The 14601-nt window shown below is 41.4% G+C and overlaps 1 protein-coding gene across 2 annotated transcripts; it reads right to left on the reverse strand.

Annotated features, from left to right (window-relative positions):
• Window positions 1–4261: 4261 nt before the first annotated feature.
• Window positions 4262–10269, reverse strand: IGFBP1 (insulin like growth factor binding protein 1). 2 transcript variants are annotated; one of them, XM_027662838.1, is made up of 5 exons: window positions 9855–10269; window positions 8086–8264; window positions 7446–7528; window positions 6350–6478; window positions 4262–5190 (listed from the first exon to the last, which is right to left on the reverse strand). In XM_027662838.1, exons 1-5 carry the CDS (start codon window positions 10222–10224, stop codon window positions 5031–5033), a joined length of 921 nt encoding a protein of 306 aa, XP_027518639.1. In that variant the 5' UTR covers window positions 10225–10269; the 3' UTR covers window positions 4262–5030. The 2 variants fall into 2 exon arrangements, with proteins under 2 accessions (XP_027518639.1, XP_027518640.1); XM_027662839.1 differs by lacking the exon at window positions 7446–7528 and having other exon boundaries at window positions 9855–10262.
• Window positions 10270–14601: the final 4332 nt, after the last annotated feature.

A 14601-nucleotide genomic window follows, 5' to 3' on the forward strand; every position in this document is an offset into this window, starting at 1 on the left:
CATAATTGCAGAATTAGAAACCTCAGTGTAGGCACAAATAGGCTGCTCTTTGTTAGCTTAAGAGCAGCTGAAGGAGGCTGAGAGCAGAAGGACGACTACCCATGCTGTGTTCTGCATGGCAAAACGGCAGGAGGGAGGCTCTGCTGGAAAAGGGAAGTCTGTTGGTCAGGCGCTATCCCTGATGGGAAATGTGGTTGGTAAGGAAGCGGCAAGGAGCCAAGCATGTGCACAGCCCTGCCTTCCCCTGTGTGCCTTGTCTTGGCTGTGCTGCCCATGCTGCCACTCATACGAGCTAATCCAAGAGGGAGTATGAAAAGATGAGCAGAAACTTTTCAAAATTAAACAGCCAGGATGTGGAACTGACTAAATTTAGATTCATTCCTTTGAACTTACATCAACATCCATGACAAGCACCCTTACTCCCACACCTCTCCTGCAGGAGGCTGCCCCTCTCCCTGAACCCTCACAGTAGCTTACTTGCAGATGAACCCTGAGGGAGGAGGTAGGTCAAGAGAGGAGGAAAGGAGGGAAAATAAAATAAAGCTATAGTTTGTTGAGAGAGCTATTGTCAGAGATGTTTTCATTACTTAAGAGTGCAAGTGCTGGTGTGTCTGGGCTCCTGCTCCACCGCTGTTGTTTTTGGTACTTTTCGGTAACACAGAATGAACTGGCTGTACTCCTAGCAGATCCTGTCCTCCCCTCCCACCTTTACCTTAGTGTGACTAGATAATATTGGGTGGCATTTCAGTAAGAGAAGCCTTCCACTTGCACCAACTCTGGTACTGTTACTCAATATATACTATCTACCCAAATGTTAGAATGTCAAATGTACTAAACACAATTAGGTGTTTATTAAGCTGCTCATACCCTACTTTCCTGTGCAGTCTAAATACCTACCCAATTCTTGATGCAATGTACAACAATCCTAAATGCAAAATGTGTCAATAGACACATGCATCTGTTGTCAGTGCAGCCTGGGGAGACTGTTTAGGCTAGTGTTTTATCAGTGGAGTGATAGCTGAGGAAAAGTAGACCAACCTAAAAAGTGGTGTGTAAAAATAGGCATAGGACTTGACCACTCAATATGCAGCATGGGCTAAAAGTCTAGCTTGAAATGAGTCACTTGGTTCTTTTGTTTTAAACAGGAATTTTTTTACTATTATTATTATGGGTTGGGCAGGGATTAGACATCAGCGTTGTTTTGCGATAGCAAGGCAGTGACATGGGTATAAAAAATAGCATTTATAAATCTAAAAAGTCGATGCTGCTAGACTGCTGGTAAAGCACAAACATCTTTTGTTCTGACTTTGCAGAAGAAAACTGCTCTATTTTAGCATTTTGTTTGGGGTCCAATGTAATATCTAGTTCTGTGGGAGCTGAGTGCTTTCCACTAAATCCTGTGACAAGCCTCTGGCGTGTGCCATTCTTTGTCATCCCGCTTTTCTTCTCTGAGGAGAGCAAGCTATATGTAATGCATTTTTTCTGTTTGCATTTTTATTTTGGTCTGTGTTTAAGACTCTCATTAGCAAGTGCAAGATCGAAGGAATATGTTTGTTTTGTAAAGGAAAAGGCTAAATCTTCATGTGCTCAATATCTAATTGCACTTTGGACTGGGTCTGTAGAAAGTGTTCCCTGACTAAGTTTTGTCTTTTCAAAGCACGTATTCTTATGGTAGAGAAGTGACAGGGATGGTGACGAGCCTTCAGTGTTAGAGTAGGCTGCCCTTCACTACCATTTTCTTTCTCTCCTCCTTTCTCTTCCCTCACCTTCTGCCAGCTCTAGCTGACACAAATGTGTCTCTGCTGTACACCAAAGTGATAAGCAGAATTGACTCAGTATGAGCAGGGCCCAATATCAGGTGATTTTTGGTTGTCTTGGACAGCTTCAGGGGGAAACGGAGGGTAGAAAATGTAGTGCAGAGGGCAGTGACCTCACTTCTGCGCTATGAGCATTTTGCAGCTGGCAGTAAGCCATGGGCAGGAGGAGGCATGGCTGGAACAAACCCTGCTGCAGCTAACCTGGCAGGCCTTTGGCAGGAAGAAGCACAAACTGGGTGGGTAGGGTTCTCAGATAACATGAACCAAACATTACAGATATTCACTTAAGACCTTCCCACAAACTATTTTTTTTTTTTAGGTGGAGTAGAAGTGCAAGCAGATATGAAGGAAGGGAGCTAAATTAATGAGGAACAGTACATCCCCTTTATACATCCAGCTGCATGCCAGGTGACCTGAGCTGCTAAGAGAATCCTATAGCACCTTTCTTGCCTTTCTTGTTTGCCCACTCATTCCCCTCAGGCTTATCTTGCCAGTGCAGGAGGGACACCTTTCCAACAGCCACACATTGAAGCCAGGACTGCTAGCTGACACATGCCAAAAAAATAAAAAGGAAAACCAAACTGCCCTATGAACAGTAAAACAGGAAAACTGCAGACCTTCGATTTTTCACCCTGATTCTTGAGGTTGATCATAAAAATTAGGACAAATCATGACATCATCTATGGTCCAAGCTCCTGGCAGTACTGTGATAGAGGATATAAAATTTGCCTGCTTTGCCTCCTTGTATTAGTCCTAATCCCAGTATATGGAAGAGTCTGGCCCAAGTCAGACAGCCCACTCCAGAAAAGCTCAGCAGACGTCTGTCCTGGTGAGTCCTGGCAAGATGTCACATGAGGCCAGATTGTAGATAAGGAAGCACCCCTTCCCTGCTACTTTCAGTAGGAGGTAAGGGACTAAGCTCCTCTGAGAAACTGGTCTGTCATACCTGGTGTATGAAGTAACTTCTGTTTCTGGTACTTAACAATTAAAGGAAAGAGTTCGTCTAAATCCCTCTCCCTGTTGAAAACTAATTTCTTGCAGCTAAGATGGGAACCTGTCACCCTGAAAAACACTGTAAATAGCTGTCCACTGGATTACTATACCACAAATAGACTATTAAACATTATTAACATTATGAACCTTTCCCCTATATATGTATAAAGATCCCAACAAAAAGAACTAATTTCTGCTCTTTAGATATCAACCTTTACATAAGGTCTATGGGGTGAGAGGAGTCAGAGTGCTCTTAAGTCCTGTAGCTGTGAGTTTATGAATTCCCTGCCTTTCTTAACCATTTTCCCTTGGCAATGCCACACAACAGTTGTTCAGTGCTGAGTAGACTCCATGAAAGGACTACAAAATTCTGCCCAAATTTGCTGCTTCATTATTTTGATACAGTGATTGCCAAGCATTTTGACACAGTGAATACCATGCTGTAAAGTAGTTTTAGCCGAGTGTCGCAGGAGCTCATTACAGGGAGGTTAGGCATTAGTTACTTATACTGATGCCAACAACTGCTTTTACATGCTTTCCTTGGAAAGATCTCAAAAGACTCCACAAAGAAGGTCAGTAGTATACCCATACTTTTAAATTTGGAGCACTTTAATACACTGCAGTTGGATCAGCTGACATTGACGTGCAGATAACAGCCAACACGTTCAGCAGGCACAACATACAATGCCACAGAAACATGATCGGGAGAGCAGAGATCTTCACAGTTTGGCTTTGAAGTTTCTACAAGCTGCTTCCCTCTCCCATTTAAACCCAAATCTTGTGCCAATAAATGGCAGGAGGATTTTATGCTGAGTTTCACTCCTGCCAGCTCTTAGAAATTGTTATCACTCTCCTCTCAGGCTGTTTTCCTAGGAAGGGTTGGTGCAGCCTATTTTCACCTCTGGGACTTGCTAACTCCCACACCAGGTTTTCCATGGACAAACTCAGCCTGAAGCTGGCATGGCAGTTACTTACATTCTCTTTTTCTCTGCAACTACTCAGTCGAAGTAACGTGGGGAAGGGAAAGGGACCATATCCCAAGCCAAGGGGACCCTCTTCTCTGCTTTCAGCAAAAAGAGTTTTTCCCCAGCCTCCCTTTTACAACCTCTGACTTTCTGTGCAGGAAATGACTCTTTCTAGTCTTGATGTTATCTTTTAAATACACTAATGCTACTGCCTTGGGCTTTTGAGTGAATGAAGGCATTCAGCTTTCCTATCCAGAAAGCCTTTTAATAACTTCCCTTGGAGGCTGAAATTTGCCCAGGGCTTGCAGAACACAGCTGGGATTGGAGAGGGCAGGAGAAGGGGAATGGGGCAAGGAGAGCAAAAGAAGAAAACTCTTTTCAGGAAAGGAGATTGGCATTCAGGAGGCAGATTTGCAAGAGTTTTGTCTGTTTTCCTGCTGAGGTCAGACTGTTGAATGGGACCATGCAGAAAACAAGAGACAGGGACAAAGTAGAAGACGTTATTTAATAGTTCATCTTAAATAACATGACATTGTCAACATGTGAATGACTTACACCTGTCAAAGGTGGTGCAGAATATCCTGTTTTGTTTTGCCATTTATCCAGTGCATATATTTGAAGAATAGATACAAATATTGTCCCATTAGGATCTTCAGTAATTATATATTAAGGTTTAGACTTTCTTTTTTAAGAAACAGCTTGACATTGAAACAGAGGTGCAAAAGTAACATGATATATATGCAAAACAGGTTTTAAGTAAGTTTTTAAGCATGCTCTCTACTGAAGTTTATTTTTTAAAATTCAGTTTGACACTATAAATACATAGTACAAAAAATACAAGTTTACAAGCAATTTTCCCAATAGTATGCCATTTGAAGTGTTAGGTAGCAACATTCCTCCAACATAGGTTGTATACATTTAAGAGCAATAATATTAAGTATTTACATACCGAGTTATGAAGAATGTTACGTATCATGTTTGAGAATATAAATTAGTAACAACACGTAGAGACAAAAATACATGTACTGTGAAATAAATACTTCAACATCTTTACATATGAGGATATCTATAATATTATAAGAACAAAATATACAAGATTGTAGAATTTGATCTTGCAGTTGCTCATATTTGTCACTTGAGCATCTAGGCAATCTCAGTGCAGTAAAAATGTTACTTTATGGCATTACTCATACATTGAAAATCAGGTGCACAGAACTACATTAGTGAAATGGCTCCTGACTGGAACACCTCCTGACTAGAACAGGCCCCCAGAAAACTTGGTTTTATTCTTGTGAGTTGAGATACTGTTGGCATTCTGGGTCTCCTTTAATTTCTGGAGATTCAGGAATTCTTCTGCCACTTTTTGGATAGACACACCAGCATTCAGCAGACTCTCCATCCAGTAAAGTTTCGCACTAGAATATTATTAGCAAAACAAAAATCACAGTAAATAACTGTAACCAGAAGATTATCTGTGAGACACTGCAAGTAGAGGTGTTGGACAGAACTAGGATCAGAAGGTGGGGACCTGCCATGCACAGACTTGTTTTGAATGCAGTGGTCCGCAGAGCCTCTTGAACAACACGCTTGGCTAGGGAGCCAAGACTCGAGCTCAGCTACCACAAGAGCAACTTCAGATTTAAAACTGCCCATTTCTTAGCAAACAGTAGTAGAAAACAGCAGTATCTTCCAGCATGAGAAATGGAATGATGGCAGAATTTACAAGCTGGTAGGGTGAGAGCAGTGGCTGAATGGTCTGGCTCTTAATGCAAGGAGGCAAATAAGGTGGTGTGGGTTTTTTTGTTTCTTAGGGAGGGCATTAAACAGATTTCTGTTTGTGCTTGATTAGATCCCAAGGTCACAGTGTTTGTGAGTCACATCATGATGCCATACACCAAAACAAGGAGTCTCGGCAACACAGATTTATGCGGACCTACTAAATTTGTGTGCATGAACTGTGGTTACAAAGTGTGGCTTGAAGTTTGGAGCTTTAGTTGGGTTTGCAGATTAACTTGCAATGGCTTTTTTTGAGGATATAATGGAAATGAGCAAATAAGCTAGTCCACAGGCAGCACAAATTGATATTTTTTTTCTGCTTTACCAGGGTAATTTTGCTCCGAAGAGTTTTTTCACTGCCTATGTGAGTTTCCATTGCCTGGGAGCTGAGACTCCCCTTTACATAGTGATTATTATATATTCAACAGGCTTTGGCAGGTAATATGGTGAATATAATGAATTAATATCAACTGGAACTATGCTAACAAATCAAGCACATGGAGCTTGATTTGGCCTGGGAGCAGGTAGGGTTAAAATATTTTAGAAAAGGTTTTGAGTGCACCTGTTCTGTGAATGGAAAAGACTCCTACCTCCATTGCTGTCAGCTTCCAGCATGTGGCTCACTTTAAAGAGAAGGACAAGCCATCTGCTCCCACAACAAAATATTCCTGTTTTCACAACCTGCTTGTCCAGCAGCTGCAAACGTGGGAGTTTGGGAGCAGAGGGCTGTGAAAGGGTTGGCTGTATCAGGCTAGTCTCAGCGTTGCTGTGAGCAGATAGGGGAAAAAAGGCACGCACCTGTTTGCTGTGGTAAAATCCATTCTTGTTGCAGTTGGGCAAATAGAATTTGTAAATCTCCCCTCCACTTCCCTGCTGAGCCTTCGCCAATCTGTACAGGGCTCTGTAGAGCTCCTTCTGGCAAGGACCCTGCAAGAATACCAGGCACAGGTTGTAAATACCAAAATCACAAAGAAACCAGCTAAACAAAAAGTGATCAAAATAAAGCTAGCAAAAAGCTGGAAAAAAGGCATATAATCTGGTGCCAGACTGTTTTGCATATAATTTTCCTTGTTTCAAGAGGAGCACAGCCAGAAAACTCTGGTCTTGCATTTAGACCTTTGTTTTTATTCTTTGAGGTATTTTCTTTAAGGATTTTAATCCTTAAATTGCCACACAAGGAAATTTAACCTGTACTAAGTAAACACATTACTGCTCAGAGGGTACAATCTCTGCTATTATGGGGACGTGCATGTTAAGAAACTGGTACGTGAGACTTGCCACGTTTTTGGGGTTGCCATGGCCCTGTGCTCTGTTGATATATGGAGAATAGGTACAAGACATATAGAGAGGGTGCAAGAACAAACATTTGAATGTTTGTTATCTTTTGTACAGGACAGAACTGTTGCCAAAGCAACATGGAGCCATCCTGTAGCTCTGGGACCAAAACCCAAAGTGCCTGGAACTGAGGATGAAGAACTGTTTGCAATATTAATTATTTTCACATTTTGCTGGCTCTCTTTTTTGAAGTCACTATTGCTGTGCATCAACAGTACCTAATATGTTTAAATCACTGCAAGGAGAGGAGAAGTGGCTGAACAAATATTTGTACTTTAGAGTAAAAATAAACATAGCCTCTGCTTTTACAAAACCTCCCCGTGTCAGCCCCTCATACAAGCTGTCCTATTCCAGTCAACTGGTTTATCTGTGACTCTGGGTGAGAAAAGCAGAAGCCCCTAAGTTCAGAACTGGAGCTAACAGCATGCGTACATAACAGTTCAAATTACATCAGTGATTAAGTCCTGTTCTGGATATGGAAATGAGGCTTCCTACGGTAGGGTGATGATTAGTAGGTTTTTGCTTTTTCTTTTCCACTTTGTCAGTGACCATTACGAACCTGGGCTTCTGTGGTGTCCGACCAACTCCCCTCCGTAAGGCAGGGTTGCTGCTGCTGGGGACGGGTCTAGCCATGGTTCTCTGCTGCCCTCAAGTGGAACACAAACATGCTTGCAAAGGTGTCCCCCCCACTACCTACTGAGATTTTGCAGTGTCTAAGCATACTTTAATTGTTGAGCTTTTTGTCTTTCTACGTTCATGTAATTGACATAGAAAAACACATTTTGGTTTGCATTGGTATTTTGTCAATAACTATGTGGAAGAACTCCTTTTTACTTCACTGTGTGTTGGACCAGTGAAAAATGCCTTTTTTAAAAAATTAAAGCACAAAAGGAATCCCAGATTTTAATATGGGTTCATGTAAATTAAGGGGCCATCTGATAGTAAATGCAGTGAAAAGTTCAGCCTCTGCACAGTCTGTGTAGGACATATTTGATGCATGCCTGTTATTATCACTCTATTTTGCCATTTTGCCTGTTCCTCAAGCATCTGATGAAGATATTCCAAAAGTCTGTTTGCCAGCTTCCCAAAATACTGACATCTCAGAGTTGCTGCTGGAATTTCATACACATTTTCATTTCGTATTCTGAATAAACAGCATCTACTGAAATGGTCTCTGAAAGGTTTCAAAGAAAACCCACCTGCTCTTTCCATGTCTTGAGTTCAGATGTTCTCTTTGCTTTCATGTTTTCATATGCAGTGATGGCATTCCAGGGAATGGACTTATCCTGGCCCATGGGAAACATTAACTGATAGTTCAGTAGCTGATCCTGTGTTATTTCAGTGCTTTCCAAAGGCATATCATCAGGTTTGACAGGGTCTGGAAATGAAGGATATTAAGGTAAACATCTTCAGTGAACTTTCGCATTTATTTCTCACAGTGAAAAAGGTGAAGAACAAGAAGAAGAATCAACCAAAAAAAAAAAAAAAGTAATATCTAAGACAGATCTTGTAGGAATAATAAATGGCAAATTAAACTTTGGTCGTAAGTTCATAGAAGGACTCATCAGCTATTCTCTAACAAGGCAGTTATTTTATGATCCTTTGAAATTATGTGAATCCCAAAGATGAGCCAGTCTGCTAGAAACAGAAAAATCTTCTTGACCACAGTGGGTTGTAGAGACTTGGCTAAATGAGGAAAGACTGAAGTTAAACTTCTTATGAATTTAGATGTTTGTCAGTGTGATGTGTTTGTTTTTATTCATGAGGGGAACTGGTCCAGACCTCATCCCATAGTAACCTGAACCTTGTTCCGTTTCTTGCCTCACATACAAGAAGGAGTAGCAATTCCCAGGAGCCAGCAGTAGCTGGGGATTGTCAGAAGCCTAATCGTACACTGTATGCTAGTACCTAAATCAGCATGTGTGAACTCTCCCACTTAAAGCAACAGAAGCTCTTTGCAGGGGACTCACCATAGGACAAAATTTTTATGTGTCTAAATAACTTGTTGGATCAAGGCTGTAAACAGACAATGGACTAAAAAATACCCTTTGACAATGTTTAAGAAAAGATGGAGGTGGGAAATTGAAGAGGGAGAAGGAGGAAGGGAGGAAGGGAGAGAGGGATGGAGGAAGGGAGGAAGGAAGGAAGAATAAAATTAAATTGAATGCATGTGGCTTAAACTAAAGTTTAGTTACTGTTTCCTGTCAAGTAAAAGAGAAGTTCCACTTACTTCCACTAATTTTTTTGAATCAATGACGATTATTTTTGTAATGCTACTGAGTTACCTTAATCACCACTTTGTGAACATAGGAGTAATGATGATGAAAATAATAATCATAATAAATTGAAAAATAATGACATAACGCTGGAGAAATTCCTGAGCATCATATTGTCTAAGATGCTTGAGATGCCTTTTTTCTTGAAGATAGTTTGGCTAGCACTACACTACTCCAGATACATTTTATTCATGAAATGAAGCCAGGCACCAAGCTTGTTTAGTCTTTTCGTTCTCTATCATGACTTTTGGAGATGGACATAAACAAAGCCTAGAAAACATTTGTCCTACTGTATTTACTGTTCATTACTAAAGAAAAACTGTCTACAGCTTCCCAGAAACCTGGGAGATCATTCTACATTGTGCCATCACTACACTTTAGGGTTTTCGTGCTCGCAGCCTGTAGCTAACAGCTTGTTGCGAACATCTCTTGGCTTCACATCAGGATGCGCCTCGCCTCGAACGGGTCAGAGCACGTTTCCCCGGAAGATGCACTCAAGCTTCCCTGTTTTTCAGATGCCTGCCTTACTTCGCTCATTGTTCCTGGCTCCCGGCGCCCGCAGCGCCGTCGCCGGCTCCGGGGCATCGCGCCCGCCGCGCCCCCCGGCTGCCCCCGGCGTGGCGCCGCAGCGACGGGCCCGGCGCGTTCCCTGGTGCGGAGCGGAGCGGAGCGGGGACGCGGGGACGCAGTACCTGCCGGCTCTGCCGTGCGCATCGCTCCGACCTCGCTGGCGGGCAGGCACGTCCCGTGCCCCTGGATGAGGGCGGAGAGGGGCCGGGGCTCCCCGGCGGGGACGTGGCAGCGGAGCCCCAGCCGGCAGCGGGCCGTGTAGACCCCGCAGGGCTGTCCCGGCCCGAGGGCGCAGGTCTGGCAGCAACCGCAGCCGGGTTGCCGGGCCGCCTCCGGGCAGTCGGACGCGACGGGCGGGCAGAGCGCGATCCTGTCCGGACTGCACGGGGCGCAGCGCACGGGCTGCCCGGGGGCCAGGCGGGGACCCAGCAGCGCCGGCAGCAGCAGGGCCGGCAGCCAGGAGCGGCGCAGCACGGACCGCGGGCGACCCATGCTGCTGAGGAGGGAGCGCGGGAGGGCAGCTCGGCGGCCTGGGGACCAGGAGACACTTTGCATATATTCGGCTCACCCGGGCCATTTATACAGCGCTTTGCCTGGCTATTAATCTTTAACCCCAGTTAACTGTTATCTGAACAGGAGGGCTGGAGAAGCATCATTTCACTGGCGGTTCAAGTCCCTGGCCACTCTTCCCCTCCCCTTTTACTTTCCCCCTTTATCTATTTTCTTTCCTCCAGACATGAAGGAATGCTTTTATTCCCTCCCCCCCCACCTCTCTGCACCAGCACAATTAACAAGGAAATATGTAGTGGGGGTTGGAGGTGAAATTGGCAGAGGGCAATGGAGGAATGGGGGGTACCCCCTACCCTTTTGCCTGTCACAAATATGTCCTGTTCTTGGCATTTCAAAAAAATGTAAATGTTAAAAAAAAAAAAAAAAAAAAGGGGTGGGGGGAAATGAAGGAGAGAAATCCCGTTGAAACTGAAGCAACTGACTTTGTATTTCCACAGCAACAAATGCAACAAACCCTTATTTAATTTTCATCATGTGGCTGCAGGTTAGTACACTGACATACCTAAGAGGAGGCCTCAAGGGTAATAAAGCCATGAGGATCCTGTAACCACTGCACACATGCATGTAGGAGTCTTTGCATTAACCTTCGGGAAGGGCTGCGCAGCTGAAGTTGGAGGGATCTCCTGTGCCTTGACTCAGTTTTGCCACTGCTGCTGGGATGAGAGGAGCTTCAGTCCTCAAAACATGCACTTGAGGGAAATCAGTGTTTGTCAAACAGACCAAAAATTAATTAGATATCTGCTTTTCTGTCTGTCCTGTTACTCTTTCCATCTCCTCATGTATCAACTGAGGGAGGTGTGGGTGGGAAATCTTTCCTTTTATCCTTTGCATGCAACGGTTGTCACTCCAGTGAAAGAAAAAGTACTCAAACTTCACTGTGCTGAACAGATTATTTTATCCTAGTATTCACAGTACGTACCAAGCTTGAAATAGCAAATTCTACTGTAAAGTCATGTAATGTAGCATGGTTTCTTTGTTTGGTCGGGGTTTTTTTTTAACATTTACTTGTCCTCTTTTGTAAATACATCATTTATGTGAAAGAAAGTGAAGAAGAATATTTAACATTCTGTTATTCACTCTTTGTTTTCTGATATTGATACCAAAGGTTTTATTTATCATGTAGTGATTTTTTTATCCATCTATATTCATAACTCATTTCTTAAAAGTATTCTCATGGATTACAAATTTTTACAACTTGACACATTTTCACTTAACTGCTTCATCTATTTTATTTAAATTCAAATAGTTTCAGGGATCTCTAGATACACAAACGTTGACAACCCTTAAAGCTCATTAGCATTTTTAAGCATTTTAAGGAAAACTAATTTTACATATTTTAAAAGAATTCTGTGGACTTAGGATGTCTAGGAGTAAATTTTAGCTGAAAACCCAGAGCACAACAGCTTCTTTAGAACACTGCAATTAAATTTTCAAGCTCCTTTCCCTCTTTAATTTCTATTTTTTTCTTGTATATCTGTCTTTGAAAATCAAAATTCTCTTACCATTCAATATGAAATGAAAAATATACAGAAATATGTCTTCTTTCCTCTCCCAAATAAGAAAAAGAAAACAATGCAAAATTAAGTATCTTTCATTAAGAAACATGAAAAAAACACAAATGGAAAGTAGACCCAGTTACAAAATGACAAAGACCCAGAGAACCCATATGTATTAGGATATGTGTACACAGGTATTCATTCACTTATCTATGTATCTCTCTCTGCTGTGTTAGATAGCTTTTTATGAACAGAATTGAGGATCATTGACTGACTGCTTAAGATAATCTACTTGCCTCTGAAATTACTATAAAAAGTGATTGTCACTGTCCTGCCTACAGTTCTTCTGTCTAAGAAACCCGAGGAGAACTGAAATTGGTTTTAATGATACACATGAAACATTTCTTAAAAAGGATTTTTTAACTCATCACCATCATTTTTAGGTAACCAAAGACACTTAATGCAAGAACAGAGTCCTTGTCTGACATGCACGCCTACATAACAAAACTGCCATTAGTTTCATTCTCATTCTTCCCAAGTACCATCATATTTTCAGGTCTTTGGCATATTTTTCCTTGTTGTCAGGCAGTTGGCAGTATCTGAACTGCCCAGGCAATTCCTAACAATTTGCTGCCTTTTAGAAGTCAGATTTTTGCAGTTTACCCAGTTAGACAAACAAAAGATAAACAACACCCCTCTCCACAGATTATAAAACATCTTGAGGATTTTTTTGTTTTGTTTCCTTTATGACTGCAGGTTAACTTGAAATGATGCCCCAGCCTTTTTTTCACTTGTTATCTTTTGTGCAATCAAACTAAGGAAACCTTCAAGTCTGCTAAAGCTTCCCTTGTGAGTAGATGTTCTTCTGTAAAAAAAGTAGACCCATAAAAATCAGTCCCTTCATATTTCATTTATATAAATGTAATGGACGTATGTTAGAGCAGATTATGTTAACTTAGGGCAGTATCAATCAACAAGGTAATGTTTTTGTATAGGTCTTGGGACATCAATGAAGTGAAGGCAGTGTATATATTTATGTAGGCTCTGTTTGATGTAATACTACAACTCATCTACCAATCTCCATCTCTGACCCTGACATTGCTTTAAAGAACACAAACAGATAAGAGTCAGGAGGTTAAAAACATCCATGATGTAAAGTTGTGTTTGCTGAGGACTTTTGATGGTAATTTTTAGGTGTTCCAACTGTTGACCCCTAGTTTGAACCACTTGTCAAAAGACACCACATGAATCCTAGGCAAGGATTGCTTTTCTGTGAGATCTTTACCATTGGTTTCTCAATAATTTTTAATCAATGACCTCACTTTGCATGTTATATAAAGTTAAGGATTTTTAATTTCTTTTTCTTTAAAGTCATGTGAAGGGACTCACAAAATGTAGAGTTTTGTATGCATTTGAGAATAAGTGATCTTTTTCTACTAATCACTAACAATTCAAGTAACTTGTCAAATAATTGCCTGCTGGAACTGCTTCTCTGGATATGTTTAAAAAACCAGCAAAACAAACAGTGGAATATCCTCATTATTTTTCTCTGCATTTATTCCATATAAAAAAAATGCTTTTTCTCTCTAGATTATTAGGAATTTTTTAGCCAACTAATTGACAGTGCTTATATTATTGATGAATAATTTGATGCACACATTTGTTGATTGTTGTCACTTTGTGGCAATGACATATAAGCCATTTGGTATTATTTTTCTATTCTAGTTGGGTAAAAATGACTTTTAGAATTAGATTCTGGATGCAAATAAGGAGTTGTTTCAAGTCTGGGTTGCACTAACCTTTGCAGACTGACTTTTGCTATTTTTCTCCAGCAATTAATTTTGCTAGAATGTGGAAAATAATTTATAAATGCCTAAAACTAAAACTGCAGAAACTCTAGTGAGAGGCTGTCTCATGGCAAGTCTAGCTAGGGAAGGCTGCTATGGACTTTTTGCATTAAATCATGGGTCATGAAAAAAAAAGAGAAGAAATGGTAATTTATCTCGGTGGTACCCAAAGTGTCTGGACACTGAATAAAACACCTTGTTTTCAATGTTGTGCATGCATGCACCAGCCAGATAACTATTTTCTACAAACTATTGCACTCTTCTGGCAAGACAGGTTAAAGTCCTTTAGTCATTCTACCATAGGCCAGCTGCCCGTGTAGTGAGTTTGCCTAGCTGGAGATATAAAACAGAAACTTTGAGTTTCTGTGGTATGACAGAGCTGAAAACATGCTGCAGAGTGTGATTTCCTGTGGACAAGTAACACAAAAAGAAAGCTTCTGCTTCACCCTTTCTGCTGTAGTCAGCATTACTAAACCCAGGTAGTGGTATTTCCTGTGACCAGCCATGGAAATAAAAGCTTTTCAGTGCCTACCACAGTGAGCTATAGCTTAGCAGGGACTTTGAAAAATGTAAATGACTCCCTTAGCACTGGCTCCAGGCACCTAAACCAGCATAAGCTGTTTAAATCTCTTTGTATCCTTCAACCAGAGTCTCTCTGAGCCCAGAAACAGAAAAGAACACCACTAACCATGTAATTTGCCCTTTACTGTAGTCCTTGGGGGCTGTAGGCACTGATGGGATGAGACTCCAGCCTTCACTACCTTCAGGTTTACTTGCTGAAGTAAAGCTTTATCATATGCTGATAAAGGAAAAGGCAAATTCCCCAGTGATTTACTCTTAAAGCAGTTTAAGTATAATAACACTTTCAAATAGATATTAAGGCATCTCATGTGAAGTTTGAGACAGTAACAAAAAATTACTGCTTACTTTAATGTCGGGATCTGTCATGTGAGTTA

This window comes from Corapipo altera, unplaced genomic scaffold, assembly GCF_003945725.1.
Source record: "Corapipo altera isolate COAL_440 unplaced genomic scaffold, ASM394572v1 359, whole genome shotgun sequence".
In the NCBI taxonomy this organism is placed as follows: domain Eukaryota; kingdom Metazoa; phylum Chordata; class Aves; order Passeriformes; family Pipridae; genus Corapipo; species Corapipo altera.